The sequence below is a fragment of the Haemaphysalis longicornis genome, unplaced genomic scaffold (genome assembly GCF_048455015.1).
Source record: "Haemaphysalis longicornis isolate Haplotype H1 unplaced genomic scaffold, Haemaphysalis longicornis Haplotype H1 scaffold_1, whole genome shotgun sequence".
Classification (NCBI taxonomy): Eukaryota; Metazoa; Arthropoda; class Arachnida; order Ixodida; family Ixodidae; genus Haemaphysalis; species Haemaphysalis longicornis.
The window spans coordinates 238,223,502-238,250,209 of NW_027526203.1; the positions used below are offsets into that span (position 1 = coordinate 238,223,502).

General features: G+C 50.5%; 1 protein-coding gene across 1 annotated transcript; it reads right to left on the reverse strand.

The window, feature by feature from the left end:
* Positions 1–6,994: 6,994 nt before the first annotated feature.
* Positions 6,995–11,858, reverse strand: LOC144158266 (uncharacterized). The gene is made up of 5 exons (XM_077689035.1): positions 10,896–11,858; positions 10,687–10,837; positions 9,410–10,576; positions 8,278–8,397; positions 6,995–7,032 (listed from the first exon to the last, which is right to left on the reverse strand). The coding sequence occupies exons 1-5, from the start codon at positions 11,856–11,858 to the stop codon at positions 6,995–6,997; spliced, it is 2,439 nt and encodes an 812-aa protein (XP_077545161.1).
* Positions 11,859–26,708: the final 14,850 nt, after the last annotated feature.

Genomic DNA, 26,708 nt, shown 5'->3' on the forward strand with positions numbered 1-26,708 from the left:
AATCAACAGTGACTTTGGCTAGTCAGTGGGTGGAAGCGGTTTTGTCGGTGTGGTGAATATCAAGAAAGAGTGCTATTGCCTCGCGCAAGTTACGTTTCCTCTGGACGGAACCTCGTTTACAGCTGACATTTGAGCGCTTTAGCATAACGGGTACCGTCCGCTACGCTAAGGTTAGTGGGTAGCAAGGCCCGACTGGGCAGGTGCAAATTCGTTGCGGTAGGGTGGATTAGTTCCGCGGGCCGGCCCTCGCCATACCGGTGGATTCGCTCCGCTGAGGGGCAACTTCCTCGCCCTCCCCGCGTGCACCTGCGAGTCGGGGCCCGGTAACCCGCCGCCGTAGCGTGGGCCTCCGGTAGCCGCTATTCTAAAACTCTCTATTAGAGAGTGCTAGCATAGCGGCTAGCGGAGGCTCACGCTACGGCGGCGGGTTACCGGGACCCGACCGCACATGCGCGCGCGGGGAGGGCGAGGAGGTCGCCACTCAGCGGAACAAATACACGGGCATTACGAGGGCCGGCCCGTGAAACTAATCCACCCTACCGGGACGAATTCACAAGGGCCCAGTTGAGTAGCGGTACCCGCCGCCGTAGCGTTAGCGGACGCTATCTGTTATGCTAAAACTCTCTATTAGCGCCTGGGTAAGCTCGCTATGGTCAAATCTTTCTAGGGACCATAAGCTCGCTAAAGTGGCTCCATGTTATAATCGCCGAGGTCCGAGTGCAACCGAATACGCCGACGTACTTTTGAAAACTTTTGTGGATACGTCGGACATATCTTTAGAAATTTTGGGGATGCGTCCGACGTAGCTTTAAGAAATGTTGCGGGTACGTCCGCCGTATCTATAGGAAATTTTGCGGGTACGTCCGACTTACCTTTGCACAGCCCACGAAGAAACATGCTAGGCCCTACGTTCAGTGCCAGGAAGAGATTATCTACGAGATACCATTGTCATGTAAGTCGTCGTACGTGGAACAAACGGGGGCTGCTTCAATGATCGTCATCCGGAGCATGTGCACGCGCATGTGCAGTCGGGTCCCGGTAACCCGCCGCCGTAGCGTGAGCCTCCCCTAGCCGCTATGCTAGCACTCTCCAATAGAGAGTTTTAGCATAGCGGCTACCGAAGGCCCACGCTGCGGCGGCGGGTTACCGGGACCCGACCGCACATGCGCGCGCGGGGAGGGCGAGGAGGTCGCCCCTCAGCGGAACAAATACACGGGCATTGAGAGGGCCGGCCCGCGAAACTAATCCACCCTACCGGGACGAATTTGCAAGGGCCCGGTCGAGATGTCCCAGAGACCCTTACCCAGAGACCCTTAAATGTCCCGAGACCCTTACAATTGATAACAGGGAGGGAAGAGAATCGAACTTGCTAGTCGTTTTAGCAACTTCTTTGTGGAAGTAGGCGGCAGTCATTCTTCTCCAGAAGCTGATATTTGTATGTTGCTATTGCAACTATCTCTCTTCCTTGCACCTACCCGCCGCGGTGGCTCAGTGGCTTAGGCGTTGCGCTGCTGAGCACGAGGTCACGGGTTCGATTCCCGGCCGCCGCGGCCGCTTTTCTGATGGAGGCGAAAAGCAAAACCGCCCGTGTGTACGAGATTTCGGCGCACGTTAAAGATCCCGAGGTGGCTAAAATTAATCCGGAGCCCTCCACTACGGCACGCCTCATCGCCTGCGTTGCGTCGGCGCGTTAAACCCTGCAATCAATCAATCTTCCTTGAACCTACATGTGTTACAGAAGTTTGTGAAATTTTTGGAGGCCTAAAAATTAGCCACAGCCGGGATGTGGATGACCTTGAAATTGTCCAGATAAAATATGTAGTGGATGTGGTGGCGCGGTATTAACACACATATTTAACACCGCCTTATTGACTGTTGTTTTTCCTACTAGCATGCAGCTTGCCAAAGTAAGAGTTAACGCATGGTGAGAAATCTAATGTAGGATTACTGCCAAGTGTCACAATTGCCCATTTTTTACAAGGGTCTCAAAAAAGTTATTCACCGTCGCATTCCGAAGTTTTTCGCAAAAACATGATCTTATATCTGATCTTCACTTTGGATTCAGAAAAGGCCGGTGGAAAGAAACAGCACTGCTTGTTGAGAAAGACACCATATTGAAAAAATATTGAAAATAAATTCCTGACGCTAGCAATATATTTAGATTTTGTAAGGCATTCGACCGCGTGAATCACTCAATTTTGCTTGAAAAGTTAGAAAAGCGCAGTTTCCGCGGACTATCAAACAAACTCGTCCGCTCATATCTTCAGGGTAGATTTCAATTCACAGAGTTAAAGGAACATCCATCCCGCCTTTGAAGCATTACGTGCAGAGTCCCGCAAGCAAGCATTCTAGGCCCCATTCTTTTTCTTTTTTATATAAATGATATAACCACAATAGATATCCGCTGTAAATTTGTAATTGATGCGGATGACCGCACGGTAGTTTTTTTCGGGGAAGGATGTGGCGACACTGCTGGCGAACACAAGCCAGTTGTTTGAAACTGCAAGTTTGGACTGAACAGAATGGCCTAATCTGAAATGAATCAAAAACAAAATGCGTCGTGTTTCGTGCACCGGGAACAACAGAGTTCCGGAAACAGTTGTTCTCGGCCCTTATACAGTGTCAATTGAAAACTCCGTGAAAACGGTCGGTGTTATTTTTTCTCAAGATATGTCATGGAACCACCATGTGCAAAAACTCCAGGCAAAACTAAGCATAACGATTGCAATAATAAATCGGGGTCGTTTTTGCCAACCACAATTAAAAAGCTATTACGCTTTTCTCTGTTCAACTATAGCTTGAGCTATAGTTGGGGAAATACTACTGAAATAAATGTTCACAAGGTTACTGTATTACAAAAAAAGCTCGGCGAATTATTGAAAATGTACATTATATAGAACACACTGCTGAAACCTTAAAAAACATCGAAATATAGAAGTGAAGGATATGTGTAATCAGAAATATATATGCAATTACCAAAACGCCATGAACGGCAAATTAGATTTGTGTTTAAAAGTAGCTCACCTAAAGCAAACCACATACACATATCCGTTCCGTCAGCAGTCACAATGTGAAGTTTCCTTTTCCCGCACAAATAATGGAAAAGAGAAATTGGATCACGCATTGCCTACCATATTAAATTATTTTCACTCCAAAGAAGTCGGCAGTATGAAGCTGAACCGAAAGAAAACTGTCGAAATGTTCGTTTAAAGAGTGCGTGTGACTATCTTCTGTTTTTAGCGTGTTTTATTTCAATGCCATATCAAAATGCTTGCGTATGTTTTTAAATGAATGTTTTAATGTTTTTAAGGTATGTTTGCTAGTGTGACTGCATTGTGACCCCTGCCGATGGGTGTCCGGAGCCCTGTCAAGCTGCAAATGAGCGGCTGTTTCTCGGGCCCCCCTTTCTCACTGTACTTTCTGGAGCGAAAGTTAAACCTATTGACTGATTGATTCATTGATTGATTGATTTATTGATTTATTCCGAAATTCTGCTTTTTTCGGGCTGGATATTCAGATGTGCTATGTTATAGGCTCAGTGTGTTTTATCAGCAGGTGTCACGAGCTTCTCTAACGCGTTAAAAGTGGTGTTTGTTCCAAGCTGGTAATCGGGGGGACATGAGGGTTTTCTAGCAAATACTCGTAGAAATTTCGCGTTTCTTTGGAAATTAATCAGTAATAATGACAGTAAAGAACATTGATAACTGCTATGAGATGAAACATTTTATTTACGGAATGCTGGTCATCGATTTTTTACACATTCTTGTTTACGTACATTGTCATTTGCAATCGAAATATGTCGGTCTCCATAGAAGACCTGTACAATCATTGAACGTATACCTCAGCCGGGAGAAAGTTCTTTCGGCATCACAGCTTCCATTTGCTGGGCACAACAATGTCAGTGCAGCCATTTCCAGCCGTGGGTAGCGAGCGGCCGAGTCATGCCAATACTCAATGATTTCGAAAGCTGTGTTTGTAGAGTTTGCTTTCAGCAAGTACTGGTCGAGAAGGGTGGACCATCAGCCCACAATTGCGCAGATCTAAACTTTGAAAGGGCCCATTTTGGAAGAAATCGCGTTTAACCCGATCCTTCTTAAATATAAAATGTATTTTATGTTTCGGCTTTTCAGGACAATTGGGTTTATGTTTCAAGACATTTTCCAGGATTCTCCTGAGACATGTTTGGGTAAACTCGGGTTTTACCCGAAAACGAAAAACCGTACAGATATGTTATTTGTGCAGATTACGGTGACTTATAGCATTTAGTGTGCATTCTTTTTACTTTTATTGTGTTTTGCTGTTTTTTTTCTATACTTAGATAACACCTGTATTTCGTCTGTTTCTATTCACTGACAATAAACTAAGTTGTTAGTGGGCGCCGTGTCTCAGTGCCTCTCCTGTCGTGTTGCTTCCCGCGTTATTCGTAACTCAGTTATGTACCGACTGGCCCACCTTCAATGTGTGTTTCAGTCATTTTATCTGCCTTGGCTGTTAGCTGGGCTGTTAGCTGGACTCTCTTCTTGTAATAAAAACCAGCCTACAATGAAACTCTTCGTTGCCACGTATTGGAGATTAGACGAACTCTGCTGTTGTGGGGCTCGGGTTTTCTTCAACAGTAGTAGTGACAGAGAGTCAGTAAAAACATGGTAACATGGAGAAAGCACGGCAGGAGATGCATACAAATATTTTCGCTGCATCAAAGGGAAGCACTTAGCAATTAACTGCGAAGACGCACAGCGGTACTCTAGGCATGTTGATCACTTAGAAGGAGCCTTCAGAAGGAATTTTTGTTCTGCTGTTTCTTATGCGTTTCTGGGGACGTTACTCCGGCCGCTCCTGTGTCTGTCTGTGGCTCTTCCTCCTACACGATGTTTAAATGAGGCAGCTAGAAAGGCCGCCATTGTTTGCCGATGGTCACCATTGCTTTCAAGGTGTACATCACAATCTAAAAGACGAACTTTAGGTATGTTGCGCTGCCCACAGCGACCGAGTTCAGTCGACGGGTTTTTCGAACCTGTGGCGTAATTTCGTTAGGTTAGTTTAAACATCCTTGTTCATAAAAATGCTCTTCACGAGAAAAAAACGGCATTTTCAAAATTTTGTGCATTTGGGTGTCCGTCCGCGAACACCGATCACGCACTGCAGACCCCCAACTTTCATTGATCGCCAGACACGGCGCTCATCGATTGAAACCTTCATCCAACCGATCGTCGTCCGCAGCTGTGTCCTCACTCTCTCCCATCCCTATTATCCTTCCCCCTTGCAATGAGAAAATTCACGGCATTCCACACTTCATTTCTACTCACACCCCGATCAGCAGAATATCTTCTTTCCTATCTCCATGCACATCTCTTTATACAGTTTCCTGCCTGTGGGGTAATCAGGGTCCGCCCGGGAAAGTTACTCTACGCTCTCGGCCACCACGTAGCCAGTTTCGATATATATATTTATGAGATGGACTGCTTCAGCGACGTCGGATATATTGCTGGGGGAGGCCTATTAAAATACGCTCTGTTAGCGGAGCTGTTTGGTTTATTTAGGTTCGGCATAGAGCGCCCGTAATATTCACGTCGGAGGCTTCAGAACAGCTGGTTATGAGTTGAGTGGCTCAGCCTAATTCCTCACCGGCTCATCCTTGCAGTCGCACTGCTTGTAATGCACGGCCATTTGCTTTCCACGAGCCACTGATTCCTTTCTCTCATTCTGTGTCGTTCACAGTGTTATCTCGGTAAGAAATAGCACCGTGGAGCAGAAAAGACAAACGCAGGACGTGAGGCGTTATCGCTAGTGCCACATAGGCATACAGAATTGTCTAAAGCAGAATACCCGTCATGTAAGAAAAGCAGTGACCGGTACTATAAACATTAGTTTGTGGGGACATTTATGTTGCAGTTCTGAGCTTTCAAGGTGCGGCAGGGTATCGGGTAAGCGGGGCGGCTAGCGCTCTAACTGCGTAGGAGATTTAGTCGAAAATTGGTTTCTTTGTCAATTGGAAACGTTCTCCGAAGTTCTCCGGCAAAATCGAAGTCTTGTGCTTATTCTTCCTGCAAAAAAACTGTATGATGTCATTGTGAGGGTTCCCCAGGGTTCCGTCAGCGTTCCTTTCTCTGGTGAAGCGCTTCTCCGGGCGTGAGGGTTTGGTCTTCGACAGAAAAGCAAACAATGCGCGTTGTCTGAAGATTTTAAAAGGCGGTGACTTAGATCTGAATGCTTCGCATTTATGACTGAATCAAATTTTGTTTTATGTCAACCGCTTGGTATGTTTGGTGGGATGTCTGTAATCCCATGCTTGTGGCGAACTCAACAGGAGCATAAAAATAGCCAACAGACACAAGTGAGGTCTTAAGAGGTCCGAAACGATAGTTCGATCCTACTTTGACCGCATCATCAGATAGTAGTGAACAATTATAGCAAGCAGATGATCCGAGTTGTACGACACATCGGAATGGGGAGCCAATAAAAAGCCATTCGTGATCCGAGATAACCGGAAGCACTTCTCGTAGGACTAGTATTAGCGAAAAATAATCAGTTAACGAACAATCATCGCACATACACCCATAATGCATCAGATGAAACGTCTTAGATGTCACAGTTTAGCCGAGCAAATATTTGCATTATTAGATACGTTTGAAATTTATAGTATTCGAGATCGAGGCGATGCTTCGTACTAAAATGGGTTACCAAATGATGAGTGACGTTGCATGCAACAAGCGACAGCGCAAATACCGGTTAAGACTACCGGTTATTAAACAATCGTTAAAGTCCTCGGATGTTCGCAAATGATGAAAGATCTCCGAGGGAAGAGTTTAACAACGCCAATGATTGCGTGCAATGATAGTTATGACTAGTTATTCTATTGAGTGCAAAGAAATGCCAGATACCAGGATTGGATGCAGAATTTGAGGTGTCAGTAATGGAAGGTGGGGCAAAAAATAGATAGAGCATGGGGAGGAGGACAAAATAGACAACCCCAGCTTTCCTGCTCACATCTAGTTCAGCCATCGGCCCCCGCGGGCTCAGGAACGAGCGTACCTGTAAGGTTAGGGCTCTTTTCAGGATGATTAGATAAACAATTTCTAATGTTCTGCGTTTTTTTCTTATCACGCTATCTTTGAAGCGAAAACAACTCATATGAAAAGTATGGCTTACATATATTGGCTCCACTAAGTTCATGAGAGGTTTAAAGCGTGAGAATTGCGGAGAACCTGCAAGCATTGCGGGAAGGCTCCTGCTGTATCCAGAACAGGGCACATGTTGCTCAACCGGTGGGCGCTTTGACTCGATATTGTGGAAGCCTATGTGCTAAATAGGCTTGTGGAAGCCTATGTGCTAAATAGCGCCATAAGACTAACGTATTTCGACGACATTGCGGGCGACCTGAGAAGATGCGCGGCTATTTGTTTCTGTTTGTGTACGTGGCTTGCTGGCCCGTTGAATCATACATTGGTAATGTGGGGCTAAATTGAAGCTGCGGTGCGTGTTGCGGGTGCACTGCCCGTGTTCGCGACGCTCGCGTTACCCCTCTTAGGTGGGTGCGCTTACTGTCGTGACGTTATGTCTGTAACGCTGAGGGGAGGTGACGTACAGAGACGTCAAGTATTCCATAGAGGTTCAACAAAGCAGTAAAAAAAAAACAAAAATAAAAAGGGAAGGCAAGGTTCTATGATTAGTATCTCGTTAGATTATCCAATATTCGGCATTGTTGTGTGATAGATGTGGCGGATCAATCAAGGAAAGCAGGACCCAGACGTCCGGTTCTCGTGGTGGTCATGGAACACTCAAGCTCGAGCACGCGAGCGCGGCCGATCTTCATCTTCTGATCGTGCCACGCCCCCTGCCTTCGCTTGTCTCAACCACCCATTCCACCTTTATTTTCTACACACTCCCCGGCCCGCCAAGAAGTCTAAGGGTTGGCTTCAAGGAAGTAGAGCCGTTGAATGGGCCGCCTGATTTCTTGACCAGTTGACAGGCGGAGTACACAGGAGCGGGCGATTCCGTCGCGTCCGGGTAGCAACTTGGCCACACGGCCGAGTCTCCAAAACATTGGGGCGTATCCTTCATCGTGCACTACAACCACGTCTCCGACTGCGAGTTGGTGTAACGGATGTGAGGGCGCTTCGTGAGCGGACCGCAGAAGCAGCAGGTATTCATTCCGCCATCTTTGCCATAGGCGATTTGTGACGTTCTGTCGGTGCCTCCAGCGGCGTGTCAACTCGGAGCTTGTCGACGATGGCTCGAATGGCCCGAGGTTCTGGGGGAGGCACGTGTTCGGCTTGCCGAGCCAGAAGTGAGCCGGTGTTATGGGATGAGGTCCGTCGGCATCCGTGGTCAGGTACGTCAAGGGCCGGCTGTTGATAACCGCCTCCACTTCACACAACGTGGTTGCCAGTTCCTCAGCTGTCAGAGAGTTGCGCCCAAGGGTACGTCTCAGCGTCTCTTTCGTTATCCGAATCACTCGTTCCCACCAACCGCCCCACCACGGTGCCTTCTCTACGTTGAATTTCCAAACAATGCGCTGTCCGCTGCAGAAATCTTGGAGTGTGGCGTCGGTGAGGGAGTGGAAGGACTTCGCACAGTGTTTAAAAGCGAGGGCGTTATCGGAGTATACCGTGGCAGGTATTCCGCGGCGAGCAATGAAGCGCCTGAAGGCGAGCAAGAAACTTGACGCTCTCATTCCCGTCGTCAATTCCAGGTGTAGAGCCCGCGTGACGCCGCACGAGAATACGGCGACGTATGTTTTGACTTTGGAAGGGTCGTTGGTACGGCAGTACAGAGGACCGCAGAAGTCGACGCCCACAATAGAAAACGGGCTTGTTTCCGTTATGCGGTCACGCGGTAATGGTGCCGTCGGTGCTGTCTCCGGTGTCAGCCTGCGCCTTCGGCACGGCAAGCACTGGTGGAGGGCTTTCTTCACTGTCTGGCGTCCTCGAATGATCCAATAGCGCTGGCGGATCTCTGTGAGCGTGGCTTCTGTTCCAGCATGCAACAGGCGCTCGTGGGTTGCCAGAATAAGCAGCCGGGTTAAATCGTTCTTTCCGGGCAGAATGATCGGATGTCGCACTTCGAAAGGAGATTGTAAGCAGTGTAGTCGTCAATGCGGTTCCAGCTCACCCCGAGAACTTTCATTGTGGTGGCGTCGCCACCTTCATCCTCCAATGCGAGCTTATCTCTTAGGGACTCGATCTCGCACCAAAAGGAACCCGTGTCATTCGCCACTTCACTACTGGAGGAAAGGGCTCCTTCGGTGTAGGAAGGCGCTCGACCCACAAAAAACGTAGCGCGTCCCTGTCCTGTTCCCGAACAATCATCTGGAGGTAGGCCTTCTTTATATCTGCGACCATGACCAAGGGATAGCACCTGAATTTAGGAATGAGCCCTAACAGGTCCGCATCCAACTTGGGCCCCTTACAGAGAATGCTGTTCAGCGAAGGTTGCCCCGAAACATGTGACGAGGCATCGAAGACCACCCTTAGCTTGGTTGTGACGGCGTCCCGACGAACCACACCGTGATGCGGCATGTAGTACCTGGTTGTCGAGCATTGGTCGCCGTCATGCTCGGGAACTCGTTCGGCATGGCCGTCGGTGAAATACGTCCGGATTGCGTTGTCGTACTGGGACAGCAGCTCAGGCTGACCACGAAAGCGCCGCATCTGCACACGCAACCGCTGTTCTGCGAGCCTATAGTTGTCAGCGCTGGCGTCCAGCCCTGGCTCCTGGATCACGAGTGGAACCTCGTACCGCGCGCCATTCTTCCTCACGTCACTCTCGAATTGCTCTATGGCAGCGCGGTCCAGCACTGACGCATCAGGTGTTTCTTTGATCCCGATAGCATCCAGTCGCCACAGTGACGATAACTCGTTATCTGCCGCTGCGTCATCCAGCGAGGGCTCCATGAGGGCCAGGAATAAAGCACTAGATGATCCCGACGTCCAGCCAGTTTCGTCGGAGTGTGCACCCTGGAGAGTCCAGCCGAACATTGTTTCGACGGTGGTCAGGTGCGGAGTCAGCCGTGAAATGTTCCCCGAGGTAACTTGCCAGTAGAAATCTGACCCAATTAGGATGCTGATGTGGTCATCCATGTAAGCCGACGCGGGCGAAGTGTCAGCGGCGAAAAGACCATGGTCGTGCATCAGTCTAACCGTGTCATCGGTGATTGGGGGACTCGTAACGACGCAGATACTTGGGACCTCAAGGGCGTCGATGACCACCTGCTTGCCGTTGTTCTGGCTGGCCACCGTGACTGACACGCGAGGATACTTCTCAGCTGCTGCATGGTGGCTCTTGCCGAATGTGACCAGCTTGAGGTCCTCAACGCCTTCAACGGAGTAGCCCAGAGCGCGCGAAACGTCACGCCGAATGAACGTCCGCTGGCTGCCCGTGTCTAGCAAAACCCTCACCAGAAGCTGACCGTTGGGACCCGTCGCCCATGCGCGGCAAGTCTGCAGGTAGACTGGAGTGGGCCGTGTGGTTCTAGTTGACGCTGTAACCACCGACGATGCCGCATGGGACGGTTTGGGCACTGTGGGCGGGCTCCCTTGACCAGCCGAGTGGGACGACCTGGTAGCGTGCGCGGAACCTGGCTGAGCCACGTCGCAGAGTGACGTTAGATGCCGGCGTGAACAGCGGCTGCAGGACAACGTTCTAGCAGTCTGGCAAGCACGTGCAATGTGATTCTGCTTGCCGCACCGGAAGCAATGTCTTCCTGCTTGCAGTCGCCGTCGCTTCTCCTCTGGTGGCACATTCGCGGTGCATTGCCCGATCCCATGGCCTCGCCCGTCACAAAGGGGGCAACAGTCACCACGAGGAGGCGGCGATGACTCCGCATGTAGCGCTGCGGCTGACGGTGGAGAAAACTCCTCATGCGGTGTCGGCCGGGGTGCTGGAGGGCGTCGAACCTGAGGATCGGTGCTGTCCATGTACCCTTCTTCCCGAATTTCCACCTGAATACGGAGAAAATCCAAGATCTCCTGGACTTGCTTGGCATCCCCGTTCACCTCATTCGCGGCTGATTCCTTCATCCGTTGCCGGTAAAGAAGAGCGATGTCATGCGGCAACGCCTTCAGCAGGACCCGGTGGATTATGACGGCGTACCGGTCGGGCGCGATGCCTAGTGCCTCCAAAGCGTTTAGGCGAAAGCTGATGTCGTCATGCAAGCGCCGCAGCCCCGCGACGTCCGCAGAGGTCTTCACTGGAGTTATGGCGAGGAGGGCATCGACATGATCCGCCATCAATAGGTCTCTGCGACCAAAACGGTCTGTAAGGATCTTGATCGCAGCGTCGTATCCATCCTCCGCAAGCCTGATGCCCTCAATCGCGGTCTTAGCGGGGCCGGTCATGTACGAGCGGAGGTACTTGAATTTATCGATTTTCGTCAAGTGTTGGTTTGCATGGATGGTAGCGTCGAATTGTTCCCAGAACCCCTGCCAATCGCGACGGTCCCCAGAGAATGGTGCAATCTGCAGCTTGGGGAGGGCGACGCGGGGAACTGGCACGGCGGGAGGAGCCGTGGATTCGCTCACCCTTCGATCTTGCGTATGTCCACCAGCAGCGGAACTCGAGGGACCGGAGACGGCAGAAGGCGATGATCGGGCGATGTGCACGCGGGCCCGAATTTCGCAAATGCTGTGCTCGTAGTCCCATGCTGTGGCGTAGTCCGCCTGAAAGGCCTCGTCCGAGAGTTGAGCCTGGATCTTGGCGTCCAGGGCGCGCAGCTCTGTCTGCTTCTCAGTAAGTAGGGTGACGTAGCCCTGAATTCGGGTCTCGGGGGCAGCGGGATCCTCGAGGAGAGCGTCAAGCGCGGCGATCGCCTTCGTGATGGCGGCGCGCAGGGACCCCCGAACTCGGCGTTCGTGCTCCATGAAGGAAGGAACCGGGAGCCTGGGCGGGTTTTCGGCACCAGCGTGTGGCGGATCAATCAAGGAAAGCAGGACCCAGACGTCCGGTTCTCGTGGTGGTCATGGAACACTCAAGCTCGAGCACGCGAGCGCGGCCGATCTTCATCTTCTGATCGTGCCACGCCCCCTGCCTTCGCTTGTCTCAACCACCCATTCCACCTTTATTTTCTACAATAGATACGGCCGAACGCTGTGGGTTATACTATGAGATCATTTTTTATAAATAAATTATCAGAGCTGCGCCGGCAGGGAAATTAGTAAACTGAATGTTGCTGTAGTTCTGTGACCATCACAAGATTGTTATTCGGCTTCATTGATACGACCATAGGGTTGCGCTGCTTATTCAGTTCAGAATAATTCCTCAATGCATCGGTGCCAGCCTTGGACACTCGCAGGAGCACACGCAACATTTTAAGCATGTCACGCGGTGAGTGACCAAGCATTCATGACAGCACAGCGTCGAGAGATGCCTGGCGTCCTTTGCCGCAACAAACGCGGTAATCACCATGGCACGGTTTTCTTTTCGTGCCGTTGGCGTAGCTCAAACGCCTTGCATGCGCCCAGCCAGCCACACAGAGAAAAACTCAGAATGCCTCCATTTAGGCTTTCATAATTTGGGGGAAAATATGTTCTAAAAGCCGTAAACCTTATGTTTTTGCCGGCGAATGCACCAGACAACTCGCAACGAGCCGGAAAGCTAGGCCTGCGATAAGGTTGGAGGGAGTGGTAGGTGGTGGAAAGTAGTGGGGGATGAGGGAGGGTTAAGATGATGAGGCGACAAAGTAGAGGAGAGGGCGCAGGGCGTTGACTGGGCGAGAAGGAAGAATAGTCAAAAAGGGGAGAGTAGGGTGGGAGTGGGGCTGAGATGCAGAATGAAGGGAGTAAAACTAATTCGTTTCGTCAACCCAGGAGCTTGATATACGGCAAAACGTCCCGGCCAAAGAATCTGGTCAATGCGGTGGATGTGTAGGAGTTTAAATGCCAGCGTGCCGAGGCCGCCCGACGCCATAACGCTGCAAACACACGTAGGCTCACGCTGACGGTAGGCTCACGCTGAAAGGAAGAGCCATCAAAACGGCCCAAGTATTGACGCCATCCTCAAGCAGCCTTGTGGTGTCGGCTAGCAGAAGTTAGCGGTTAAAGGGACCGCGTGCCTGTGCGAAGTGTCAGATGGGAACTTTTAGAAGTTCCCATCTGAAGTTTTTCACTAACAACCCGTTCGGGACCTTGTGTTGGGTCGGGGCGGGTTGCGGTTGTTTTCGAACGTCTACCTGATGCACCATTCGCACTGTCATTCGAGCACCAAATCAAGAATGTTTCGCTTTGCGTTGCGCGTAACTGCAGTTGTGGCTATTATTTTTTTCTTAACCTTAATTTAATCGCTTCTCTTGCGCTTGTTCAAAACAATTCCGTGCGCTTTGTCCTATCAAACTATAACCGCACTGCCAGCATATCTTCAATGAAAAGCAGCCTTTCCCTTCCATTTTTATCATCACGCAGGAAACTTTTTTTGTTTCTAACTCTTACTCTAACCACCGTACATTTGCCATCGCATTGATCACCGTCGCAAGGTGGGTATTAACGATTATCATGCAAAACATACCACTCATTCATTCTTGCCACGCTCATCCGGAGAATGGAACCACGTTGAAGCGGATATGGCGGCTATCACTAATAATCAACTGTTCCGTGATGCCCTAGCCAGTATTGCCTACTCAGGCAATGTCTGATGTTGATCTGTGTTTATGTTACCACAATGTTGCGATAATATTAATTTGTTTTGCCTTTTCTTTTTTATGCACGCCACGTTGTTGGAACCATGCTACTTCATTTTATGTCTTTCTGTACCACTCCCCTCTGCAATTCCTTTGGCCCTGACGGTATAAATAAATAAATAAATAAATAAATAAATAAATAAATAAATAAATAAATAAAAATAAAGAAATAAAGAAATAAAGAAATAAATAAATAAATAAATAAATAAATAAAAATAAATAAATAAATAAATAAATAAATAAATAAATAAACAAACAAACAAACCTGGCTAACAGTAACAGCGGAGGGGGTTATTTCGACGCTTGGACTTGAGACAAGTCTTCTAGTCTTCTTCGGGATTCCCGAAGAAGAGTTATCTCAAGTCGAAGCTTCGACATAAACGCCTCCGTTGTTGCTGTTACCGAGGTTTCTTACTTTGTGTTCACAACGCCTACGCCCCATCGCCAGCATTGTTGTGCCAGAGCGCCCAACCCAAATTCGCTGAATAATAAATTCGCTGAAATAAGCAAGGGGTTTGCATAGGGTCCAGGGTTGCCCCGGTGTTGAGTGAAATTTTCTTAAGTAGGGTGGATAGGAAACTTGCCGCCATCCTAGAAGGAAAGGTTGTTCACGTGCTCCGCTACGTTGATGATTTTTTGGTAATGTTTAAAACAGCGGACTACGCCAATTCAGCACGCTCTTTTCTTGCCCTTTTTCATGAGTGTGACCTTGGGCTTCAATTTACAGTTGAATTTCAGCAAGATGGGGTGCTTCAGTTTCTTGACTTCAGCCTGTCCTTCCTGCCGTCCCATGTGTGCTGGGGCTATAAGCCACGTGCTAAGAAACCCCTGCTCCCATTCGCCTCTAACCACTCGAAGGTAATTAAGCAAGGTATATCTTTTTCATCACTCAAAGCTGCACTAACGAAGTCGTGCCCGCACAGCATTCCAGAAAGCTTTCAACAGCACGTTTACCGGCTACAATGCGCAGGTTTCCCACGCCATGTACTTTCACGCGCATGTGAAAAACTGGTTAGGCGCCTCCCGCCTTTGGGCTTGGCTGACGCTCTGGGCCCCGCAGTGAAGGCTGATCGGTTTGCTGTCGACCCCTCGCACATAGGCTGTCCCATGGGCTAAAAAACGTAGCGCAACGCTATGGTGTCAGTGTGGTTTTTTCTGCGCCTAGCAAGCTTTCGAAGATGTGTGCTCAAGTACGCAGCCGCGCAAAGGGCAATCGCACAGAGGGTAGCTGGGGTGTGGAGCACAGGCCAAGGTTTGTTCCATGCAAGACGGGTGTTGCTTATCGGCTTTCTCTGTCTTGTGGCAAGAGCTACGTAGGCCAGAGTGGCCGATGTGTCAACTCTCGCCTAGGCGAGCATAGAAGACCTACTCCAGGCTGGCAGACCACTGCCGTGCATGCGGGAGCGCCTGCTATCATTTGCTTAAAGAAACAACCGTCCTTTCTAGACACGCCAGGCAGACAGGCCGGGAAATCATTGAAGCTTTTCACATCAGGAGATTGGGAGCCAATTGTGTTAGCCAAACGTCGATTGCGCTGATCGAAAAAGAATATGCGTACTTGGCTAGCACGTGCTGTGGTTCGTGATGTTCCGTTGTTTTGAATCCTTGTTGTCACCCCGGTGCGGCCCACTGTTTATTCTTCATGAGTTTCATGTTAAGGTGATGAGTGCTGACGATGTGGAAGAGAGGGTGTCCGGGGGAGTGTGTGGGATTCGGATGTTTTTGTGTTTTTTCTCTCTCCCTCTCTTCTGTTGTAAACGTTTATTTTCTGCACGGATCGTGTGAATAAACCAGCTGTGAGTCAGCGCTCGTCCTGTCCGTTTCTTTCGTCCACGTCTTTTTTCGCGCTGTTGCCCAGAATGATCACTACGCTACCGGTGGGGCTGTTTCCCCACCACTTTCTTGGGTATTTATGTTAAAGTATTTTTTTTTTCCTGCACTTGGGGGTGGTAGCCAGCGCCACTCGGACTACTCGGGGTGAAGGGGACCTTTTTTTTAACCACCAGGCCGTGACTCGAGTGTCTACGACATGCCGAGAGTGGTCGACCAGCCTTGAACCCTCTTAAGCTACCTTTGGCACCAATACTGCCAGAATAGAGGCCCTCGCTATGAATGTAGCGAATGAGAAATGGATTCCCGGCCGCGGCGGCCGCTTTTCTGATGGAGGCGAAAAGCAAAAACGCCCGTGTGTACAAGATCTCAGCGCACGATAAAGATCCCCAGGTGGTCAAAATTAATCCGGAGCCCTCCACTACGGCGCGCCTCATCGCCTGCGTTGCGTCGGCGCGTTAAACCCCACAATCAATCAATCAATGAGAAATGGGAAGTGATGGGCTCAGTGAATTAAGACTGAATATTGGTTGGAAGTCAAGAAAACCTCGAAAAGCAAAGGGGGGAATGCGGTAGGTCATAGAAACAGATGAAGAATTCTTTGAGTCAGAAAGAATCAGTGTGTCAAACCGAAACAAATACCGGTTCGGTTACGGTTCTGGTTCAGGCGAACTCATTTCGTTCCGGTTCAGTTCCTGTTCGAAAAAATCACATACCGAACCGGTTCGCGAACCGGTTCGGGAGCTTGAACCGGTTCGCGAACCAGTTCGATGAGTTGAATTACCAATGATTTTTAGAAAAAAACATTTAGTAGTTTAAAATAACAGTCAAATCAAAATACAAACAAAAATTAAAAAATTCTGCTATTCCCCAAGGGCAGTTGAGTGATTGCAAAGTAAACTTAAAAACAATTGCCAGATATTTGAAAAAGAGATGAACTGGCGACGATTTGCCACCTACTTTCTCGCCCAGATTTTATGTTATCCCAGCGACAATTCATAAAGCCACCGCCAGCAGATATGACGGTTGAATATATTTTCTGCCCTTTCCTTTTTTGTTGAAATCGCAATCGTCGCTATGGAATCGCCCATCAAGCTAACCTTGAAGCCTTGAATTTAGGCCTGCGTACTGGCGCGTTCAAATACCTGCGCTTAATACCAATGGCGCACGTTTTTTTATATTTGTAACAAAACAGAAAAATCCTACAACAGGCACATAAATACGACCAATGAATTAGAATATTTGGTCACCCTGAATAATGCGTTAGCTGTCACCTTATCGAATGTGTCAGCCACGCTTTTGTTAAAAGTCAGCTTTAGTTAACACCCAGTGACTGCATTATTGCTCTGACCACTGCAATTTCTTTTGCGATAGCTGTACCAGATGTGTGCATTACAATCAGTATGTCATCGTACCGCCTGACCCCCGGCCATAGTTCCGTGTGCTACATTGCGGAATCTTATAACAGATTATGCTGTTACAAAATGCAAGGGAAATTTGACGCGCAGAGCATGGGATAGGACTTTTTTGGGTAGACGCTTTTTAATTCGTCCACAGCAGTACTCCCCTGCGGAACGAGCAGCAGTAGAAGGGATGTAGCGAGTTGGGCAGTCAGTACAAGTGCACCTTAAAAAAAAAGCACATCTGAAAGAGACAAAACTGCAAAACAAGCAGAAAAGGTGATCGCTGGGCGAATGGGACAGTCTGAGGTATCGGCCTGCCTTTCTGCACTTGTCAGCTCCTTTATTACTGTTTCTGCTTTTAAGACAACGTCGAGGGCTGCAGTTTCTTGCCAAGGTATAAAATGCGCACCGTAACTGTTTTCCCTGACATATCTGTTGTTATTTGTATCTAGAAAAAACGGAACTTGTCCACTGTACTGTCCTCAAAAACTGACCACGGAACTCCCTTCCTTCGCATTGATGACACGTTTGGTTGTGAACGGGAGGGCAAAGAAACGTATAGAGCAATATCCACGTTTTGGTGCTTTTTTTTTACTTATTCGGTTTTACTTACTACTCAGCTCTGAGGCGCAGCTTATGTTGCAGGCCGGCAGACTTATTTCAACCAGCTGGTGATAGCAAACGAGCATCAAAATCTCGATACACAGACGTTCTCGATTTCCACCTACTTCATAACAACGGTCGTGGGAAAGGGAGATCGAGGCCACTTGTGGTCACCAGCAAACGGCTTAGCCACTGAGCAGCTCCTGCGATCACACTTGTCAAGTATTAACAATTTGCAGGTGTCGTATTTTTTAAACAAAAATATAAATGCAAAAACTTTGCACACGCTTTTGCTGTTGCCCAGTGGAGAACTTATGCAGCCTGATTGCTCCAATAAAGTCGCAGCTAGGGAAGGGCAAAGTCGTTTTATATCCCCTGCAAGCTGCCCAAAATGACATTTCGTTTGGTCAGCCTGCACTACGCTCGCGCTTCCAGCAGCAACAGACCATTGCTACATTGGTTCTCATTCATTTCCCTTGGTGTAACATAGAGCGTGATAGTGTTCAATTGTCTGGAGAGAAAAGTGCGCGAGCGGGTACGAAGTTGATGGTACCTGAAAGAAAAAAAGGCCTAGTTTGAATTGGCCGTTTAATATAAACAACGGAGGGTCGATCCGTTTCGGCATGAACTGGTAACCGTTATTTCTTTTTTCGGTTCAGTTCCCGTTCTATATATATATATATATATATATATATATATATATATATATATATATATATATATATATATATATATATATATATATATATATATATATATTGCCGCGAACCATACATTGGGTTTGTTTATTTGTGTTTTGCTTTTACCGTCCGGCTGCGCCGGTCAGTGTTATCTCTGCGCCAAGGGAAGCGCGTGTTCCATTCTTTCTTTCTGTGCCGCATGTGTTATCTGTCGTGATAGGGAGAGCATTCCGATCTAACGTGAACAGCCCAGAATAATCTTCTTGGATCTACTATGTTCTCGATGTGAATCGACGTTTCGAGAACCACGCGCGCCGAAAGATAAAAAGCCTGCAGTGCGGACGCCGGAGCATTCGATTCTGCGACGCTCGCTGACGCAAGTCACTTTGTTGACCGCTGCTTCGCCGCCTCTGTATTCTTTTGAGTTGTTAGGGGAGCACAAGTTCGCTCCAATAAACTTGTTTCTCCTGCAAGACAACTGCGTCGTCCTTGGCTTCGTGACATCTGGTGGAGGTGCTGGGTACGCACCCTTCATGCCCACTACAACCTCGAAAAGCCGCCAAGCCAGTCCAACAAGAGCCAGCCCCCGCCTGCAAGATTTACCGCCCGAGTTCGGTTTGATGCCAGAAGGGCCCAAGAAAAGGAACGCTGCAACCAACACCATGGTACAAGAAACAACGTCGCCAATCATGCTGCAGCAGCCCCGGGAACCGCCATCGTTCCGGGGAGCCCCCGCTGAAGATCCAGAGGAATGGTTGGAGAAGCTGGAGCGCGTGCGGATCTTCAACAGGTGGGACGATGAAGAAACCTTCCGGCATGTTTTCTTTTACTTGGAGGATGCAGCCCGAACTTGGTTTGAAAACCACGAGAGCGCCTTGACCGACTGGACGCAATTCAAAAGCGAGTTCCTTAAGACCTTCACGACCGTGGTGAGAAAAGAACGAGCTGCGATTTTACTGGAAACTCGAACGCAACACCCGAACGAAGGAGTCGTAATCTTCGTCGAGGAAATGAAGCGACTTTTCCGCCGTGCGGACCCAGGAATGACGGAAGAAAAGAAACTACGGTTTCTGATGCGAGGTGTGAAGCAAGAGCTCTTCGCGTGCCTTGTTCGCAACCCCCCCAAGACCGTGTCCGAATTCGCGTCTGAGGCCGCCGCGATGGAGAAGACGCTCGAAATCCGAACGAGGCAGTACGACCGCCCAATCAATGCGCTGGTTTCGGAGACGCTTGGTGCCAGCGCTATCAACTCCGACTCACTACGCGACACTATCCGCGAAATAGTGAGGGAGGAGCTGCGGAAACTGCTCCCGACGCCGCCGCAACCACAAGTCGCTTCTCTTACCGACGTCATTAGAGAAGAAGTGCAGCAAGCGCTGGGAACTTCAACGACGCCAGTAGCACCTCGCGAGCCGCAAGCCATGACCTACGCGGCTGCTGTACATCGCCCTCGCCCACCTGCACCCTATCGTCACGAGGCTCCGTACCGTCGTCCCCTCTCGCCGGCCCGACCACCTGCGGCGCAACCCCCTGCCCCAAGGAAGACCGACGTGTGGCGAACGTCCGACAATCGTCCGCTGTGCTACCACTGCGGAGAGGCCGACCACGTCTACCGTCGCTGCCCCTACAGGAGGCTCGGTTTGCGAGGGTTCTCCGTCGACGCACCCCGCCCCCGAACTGGCCAGCACCCATCGGAGATCGAAGAGTACCTGTCCAACACCAGCCGTCGACCAGCCCGTTTCAACCGTTCGCCGTCACCCTACCCATACCAGTCGCCGAACCGCCGTAGCAATGCTGAGTTCTCACGTGGAAGGTCCCCCAGCCCACGCGGGGGAAACTAAAAGATGCAACTTCTGGAGGTAAAGTTGCACGATCGCGGAAAAATGAAAACCCTCCAACGACGCAACGACTCGCGGAAGACAGTGACTCACAACATGCCCTCATCCCGACGACCCGACCCAGACCTGACGAGACTCCCGTACACGACGACAGCTATACGCCGCGACGCGCACCCGACCGGACCGAGACGTCCGCTGAGAAGACGATGACAACGACGACGCACAGTGCCCGACCGTCAACACGCACAAGCCGAGATGCGACGCCCCGACGCACCCGGAACTCGAGGAAGGCGGCATCCGACGTCAAGGTGTCCATCGACGGCTTTGATGTAGTCGCCCTCGTAGACACGGGAGCCGACTACTCCGTGTTGAGCGGACCATTTGCGTCTAAACTGAAGAAAGTTATGACCAGATGGGACGGTCCGCACATACGCACAGCAGGAGGCCACCTCGTGACGCCAAGTGGAACGTGCACATCGCGCGTCACCATAGACGGCACGACGTACCCTGCGGTGTTCGTCGTTTTGCCCAACTGCTCCCGCGACGTAATTCTCGGAATGGACTTTTTGACGGACAACGGCGCAATAATCGATCTGCAGACGAAGTCGATAACTTTTTCCTCCGACCACTCCATGACGCCGGAATCGAACCCAGAAATCCGTGCAGCTGTAAGGATCGCCGATGATCACGTCACCCTGCCACCCCGCGCAAGCTTGATGGTCGCAGTCTACTGTGAAGATGCTGCTCCTGACGTCGACGCTATCGTAGACACCGATCAAAGGGTGCTTCTCAACCGTGGTGTGTCGGTCGCAAGAGGCATTGCGCGCTTCAAGGAACACCAATCCCACATTTTGGTTACGAATTTCACCGAGGAGTACCAGCATTTTAACAAGGGCGCGGCAATTGCATTCCTCGAAGAAGCGCAAGAAGCAAGTGACGTGATCGCGGTCGCCGACTTTGAGCGCACACCCGTTGAAACCTTCAAGCTCCCGCAGCCTTTCGACGTGAATCCGGCGCTACCGCAAGAACAACGGAACAAGTTATTGGCTTTGCTGCGTCGCTATAGCGAATGTTTTTCGTCGAGCGCAAAACTACGTCAGACCCCTCTAGCGAAGCACCGAATAATAACCGAAGATGGAGCCCGACCCACCCGACAGTCACCGTACCGCGTCTCTACACACGAACGGGAAGCCATCCGGACTCAAGGCGACGACATGCTCAGCGACGACATTATACAGCCCTCGAAAAGCCCCTGGGCTGCGCCCGTCGTACTCGTAAAGAAAAAAGACGGCACATTAAGGTTTTGTGTTGACTACCGGCGACTGAACAAAATCACGAAAAAGGACGTGTACCCCCTCCCCCGAATCGACGACGCCCTCGACCACCTCTGCCACGCAAAGTACTTCTCATCGATGGACCTGAAGACCGGCTACTGGCAAATTGAAGTGGACGAGAGAGACCCAGAGAAGACTGCATTTATAACCCCAGACGGCCTATACGAGTTCAAGGTGATGCCGTTTGGGCTGTGCACAGCACCAGCGACGTTTCAAAGAGTCATGGACACTGTGCTAGCTGGCCTTAAGTGGCACACCTGCCTCGTATACCTCGACGACGTAGTGGTATTCGCCCGGACTTTCGACGAACACCTTGCAAGGTTGGAGTCTGTACTCGAGGCCATTCGTACGTCGGGGTTGACACTGAAGCCTGAAAAGTGCCGTTTCGCATACGGGGAACTCAAGTTCTTGGGCCACGTCGTCAACGCCGCGGGAGTCCTACCTGACCCGGCAAAAACTTCAGCCATTGCGAACTTCCCAAGGCCGAAAGACAAGAAGGGCGTGCGAAGATTTCTCGGGCTGTGCGCATACTACCGGCGATTCGTCGCAAACTTCGCACGCATTGCAGAGCCACTCACGTGCTTGACGAAAGATAGCACCCCTTTTAGCTGGGAAAACGACCAAGAAAAAGCATTCTGCGAGTTGCAAAAACGCCTGCAAAGACCGCCCGTGCTCGCTCATTTCGACGAAAATGCCGAAACGGAAATGCACACGGACGCCAGTGATATAGGCTTGGGTGCCGTCCTTGTCCAAAAGCAAAGCGGCTGCGAAAGGGTAATCGCCTATGCCAGCCGTGGTCTGTCGAAGGAGGAGAAAAACTATTCTGCCTCTGAGAAAGAGTGCCTGGCTATTATATGGGCGATTTCAAAATTTCGCCCATACGTGTATGGAAGGCCATTCAAGGTTGTAACAGACCACCATGCGCTGTGTTGGCTCGCCAATTTGAAGGACCCCTCTGGCCGTCTTGGGCGGTGGAGCTTGCGCCTGCAGGAGTTCGACGTTACAGTCGTTTATAAATCCGGCAGGAAACACTCCGACGCCGACTGCCTGTCCCGCGCCCCCGTCGACCCACCACCACAAGACGCTGACGAAGACAGCGCGTTCTTCGGGATCGTGACGGAGAGCGACCTAGCCGCCCAGCAGCGTGCCGACCCCGACTTACGCGTCATAATCGAGTACCTCGAGGGATGCAACGTTGCCGTTCCTAGGACCTTCAAACGCAGCTTACCAGCATTCAGCCTGAGAAACTCCGTCCTCGTGAAGAAGAATTTCAGCACCGCAACAAGAGCGAATTACCTTCTCGTCATCCCCGCGGACCTTCGTGACGAAATTTTGGAAGCGTGCCACGACGACCCGTCTTCCGGACATCTCGGCACAGCGCGCACTATTGGAAAAATCAAGGCGAGGTACTACTGGCCCGGCCTTACCTCTGACGTCACCCACTACGTCCGGAGCTGCCGTGACTGCCAACGACGAAAAACGCCGCCGACAAGACCCACCGGACTTCTGCAACCGATCGCCGTCCCATCGAGACCATTTCAACAGATTGGAATGGACCTTTTAGGCCCGTTCCCTACGTCACGATCACAGAACAAGTGGATTGTCGTAGCGACAGACTACATGACGCGCTACGCAGAGACCGCCGCTCTTCCGAGGGGGACTGCACAAGAAGTGGCAAAGTTCTTTATAAGCCAAGTTGTGCTGCGACATGGAGCCCCGGAAGTCCTAATCACCGACCGCGGAACGGCATTTACTGCGGAGCTGATGCAAGGAGTATTACGCTACAGCAACACGGATCACCGAAGAACGACGGCGTACCACCCCCAAACGAACGGACTAACAGAACGTCTGAACAAGACAATCGCAGATATGCTGTCAATGTACGTTGACGTTGAACATAAGACTTGGGACGAAGTGCTCCCGTATGTCACGTTTACGTACAACACGGCTATCCAGGAGACGACGCAGCTGACGCCGTTCGAGCTTGTCTACGGTAGAAGGCCAACTACGATGCTCGACGCCATGCTTCCGCACGTAGAAGACGACGACCTCAATGCCGACGTCCACGGATATCTTCAACGTGCGGAGGAGGCCCGCCAGCTCGCTCGAGTTCGTATAACGGACCAGCAGCTGGTGGATGCGGGCCGCTACAACCTCCGACGCCGAGACGCCGAGTACCAACCAGGGGATCGTGTGTGGGTTTGGACTCCCATCCGACGACGCGGACTCAGTGAGAAGCTCCTGCGACGGTATTTTGGACCCTACAAGATTCTACGACGTGTTGGCCAACTTACCTACGAAGTGATCCCCGATGGTGACTCCGGCACATCACGACGACGCACGCGGCCTGAAGTCGTCCACGTGGTTCGCTTAAAACCTTTCTACGGACGATGACGAACTTTTATTTTCATTTGTTCGGACTGTCGCTTATGTTAGCATCGGGTCGATGCACTCTTAGAGGGGGGGTAATGCCGCGAACCATACATTGGGTTTGTTTATTTGTGTTTTGCTTTTACCGCCCGGCTGCGCCGGTCAGTGTTATCTCTGCGCCAAGGGAAGCGCGTGTTCCATTCTTTCTTTCTGTGCCGCATGTGTTATCTGTCGTGATAGGGAGAGCATTCCGATCTAACGTGAACAGCCCAGAATAATCTTCTTGGATCTACTATGTTCTCGATGTGAATCGACGTTTCGAGAACCACGCGCGCCGAAAGATAAAAAGCCTGCAGTGCGGACGCCGGAGCATTCGATTCTGCGACGCTCGCTGACGCAAGTCACTTTGTTGACCGCTGCTTCGCCGCCTCTGTATTCTTTTGAGTTGTTAGGGGAGCACAAGTTCGCTCCAATAAACTTGTTTCTCCTGCAAGACAACTGCGTCGTCCTTGGCTTCGTGACAATATATATATATATATATATATATATATATATATATATATATATATTGTGAGGCACAGGCCAGGAGGCATCGGGCACCGGTTTATTAAACTAATCCCGCAGAGAGCGACAGGCTAGCGAGATCAGGTCGAGCGCAGAGATTCCAGAACATACCGATGATGATAGCGTGGACGACGATGTGCGCGGCGAGCGAGGCTGGTGGCACATCACATCTGGCGCATAGCCATTGAGGAGAAAGTCCACATACGGCTGCTAATGTCTGCCTTAGTCATAGCTTACAACATTTCCCTCGAGGCTGAAGCGGCCGGCCGACTCGGGCGCTTAAGGCGGATTCCGGGAGTTGAAAGGCTTCAACCGGGAAACGTGTACAACTTCAGTGCCGCGACAACGGCGGTGGGTGACAGTGGAGGTGGGCGTAACGCGGTAATTTACCGGTGAAGTCTGTTCCTGGATAGTATAAGGGCCTACGAAGCGGGGAAGGAACTTCTCGCACAGTCCTGGGGTCCGGAGCGGAGTGGAAAGTAAGACCTGATCGCCGGCTCTAAACGAGGCAACGCGGTGCGAAGCGTCGTAGTTTGACTTGCGGTCTTCCTTTGAGGCTGTCGTCCTGAGACGAGCGAGATGGCGGCTATAAGACAGGCGAGAAATAAAGTCATCGATACTGCTGGATGCAGAAGGCGCAGTCAAGAAAAAATTATCGAGAACAGTTTAAGGTGGGCGCCCATGGACAAGGAAAAATGGCGAAAATCACGTGGTTCGTTGAACCGCTGTATTATAGGCGTAGGTGACGAAGGGGAGAATGACGTCCCAGTTTTTATGGTCGGGCTGAAGGTAACAGGAAATCATATCCGAGAGCGTGCGATGAAAACGTTCGGTCAAACCATTAGTTTGAGGGTGGTAGCTGGACGTGGTTCTATGTACAGTTTTGGTGGCGCGAAGAACTTCTGCAAGCACGGCCGAAAGAAATACCCTGCCTCGGTCACTAAGAAGCACTTTGGGTGGTCCATGTCGCAGAAATATCGTCTTCAAAAAGAAATCAGCCACCTCTAAAGCGCAGCCCGTGCGAATAGGAGCTGTTTCCGCGTATCGTGTCAAGTGGTCCACTGCGGTAATGATCCACCGATGTCCAGCCGAAGTGACGGGTAGAGGACCGTAGAGATCGATGCCAACGACTTCGAAAGGAGAGGAGGGGCACGGCAGTGGTTGGAGTGTGCCTGCAGGTCCCGAAGTTGGACGTTTGCGCCACTGACACAATACGCACGATGCAACGTGTTTGGCAACAGAGGTGGATAGGCCGGGCCAGAAGAAGCGGCTCTTGATACGATCATAAGTTTTGTGGAAGGCAAAGTGGCCCGCGGTAGCGTCGTCGTGAAATTACTCTAAAATTTTGCGTTGGAGGGCACGGGGAATGACGGGCGCCCATGTGTCGCCTGTTGGGTGGTAGTTGTAACGGTAAAGGGTTCCATTACTGAGTCGAAATTGGCGGAGCTGGCGGCGTGAACGACTATTGCGTGGTTGAGCGGAACCGTCTAACAGGTCCATGAGGTTGCGGCAGTAAGTGTCGGACCTTTGCTGAGAGGCCAATTCAGGAAGTGGTTCCGTGCAAGTGTCCACAGCGGCAATCCGTAAGGCTGTCGTTGATTCAGAAAGCGCTTCAATGTCATCTTGAGCGGGGGACAACGGGCAGCGTGAAAGAGCGGCTGCATCCCCGTGCTTTTTGCCAGTCTTGTAGACAACGGTGAAGCTGTACTCTTGTAAACGGAGTAGCCAACGACCTAGCCGCCTGGTCAAGTTCTTTAGGGAAGATATCCGACAAAGGGCGGGACGGTCTGTGACCGCAGTGAAGTGACGCCCGTACAGATATGGACGAAACTTTTGAACTGCCCAAACTACAGCGAGGCACTCCTGCTCTGTTATTGTGTAATTTTTCTCGGCAGGTGTCAATGTCCGGCTGGCGCGTAGACAATTACCTGCTCAACAGAATATGTCCTGCGCTGTAGCAGAACAGTCCCAATGCCGTGTCCGCTGGCGTCGGTGTGCAGTATAGTGGGCGCTGTTTCATCAAAATGGCCGAGTACGGGATCAGAGGTTAGGGCACACTTCAGTTTCTGAAAGGCAGCTTCGCGGTCGTCGGACCATAGAAATGGTGTGGCAGAAGACAGCAGTTTATGTAGAGGGGAAGCGATTGAAGAAAAGTTTCGAATGAAGCGGCGGAAGTAGGAGGCCAATCCTAAGAAGCTGCGAAGTTCTTTTTGACGGTTTGGGCGAGAAAAATTTAGTACGGCATTGATTTTGTCTAGGGGTCGGGCCGGATTCCTTCTTTGCTCACCAGGTGACCTAATACCTTGATTGACTTGCTTGCAAAGTGTCATTTCTTTGTGTTAATGGTCAGGCCGGCGTTTGAAAGGCAAGTTAACACTTCGTTAAGCCGACGGAAATGTTCGGGAAAAGTAGATGAA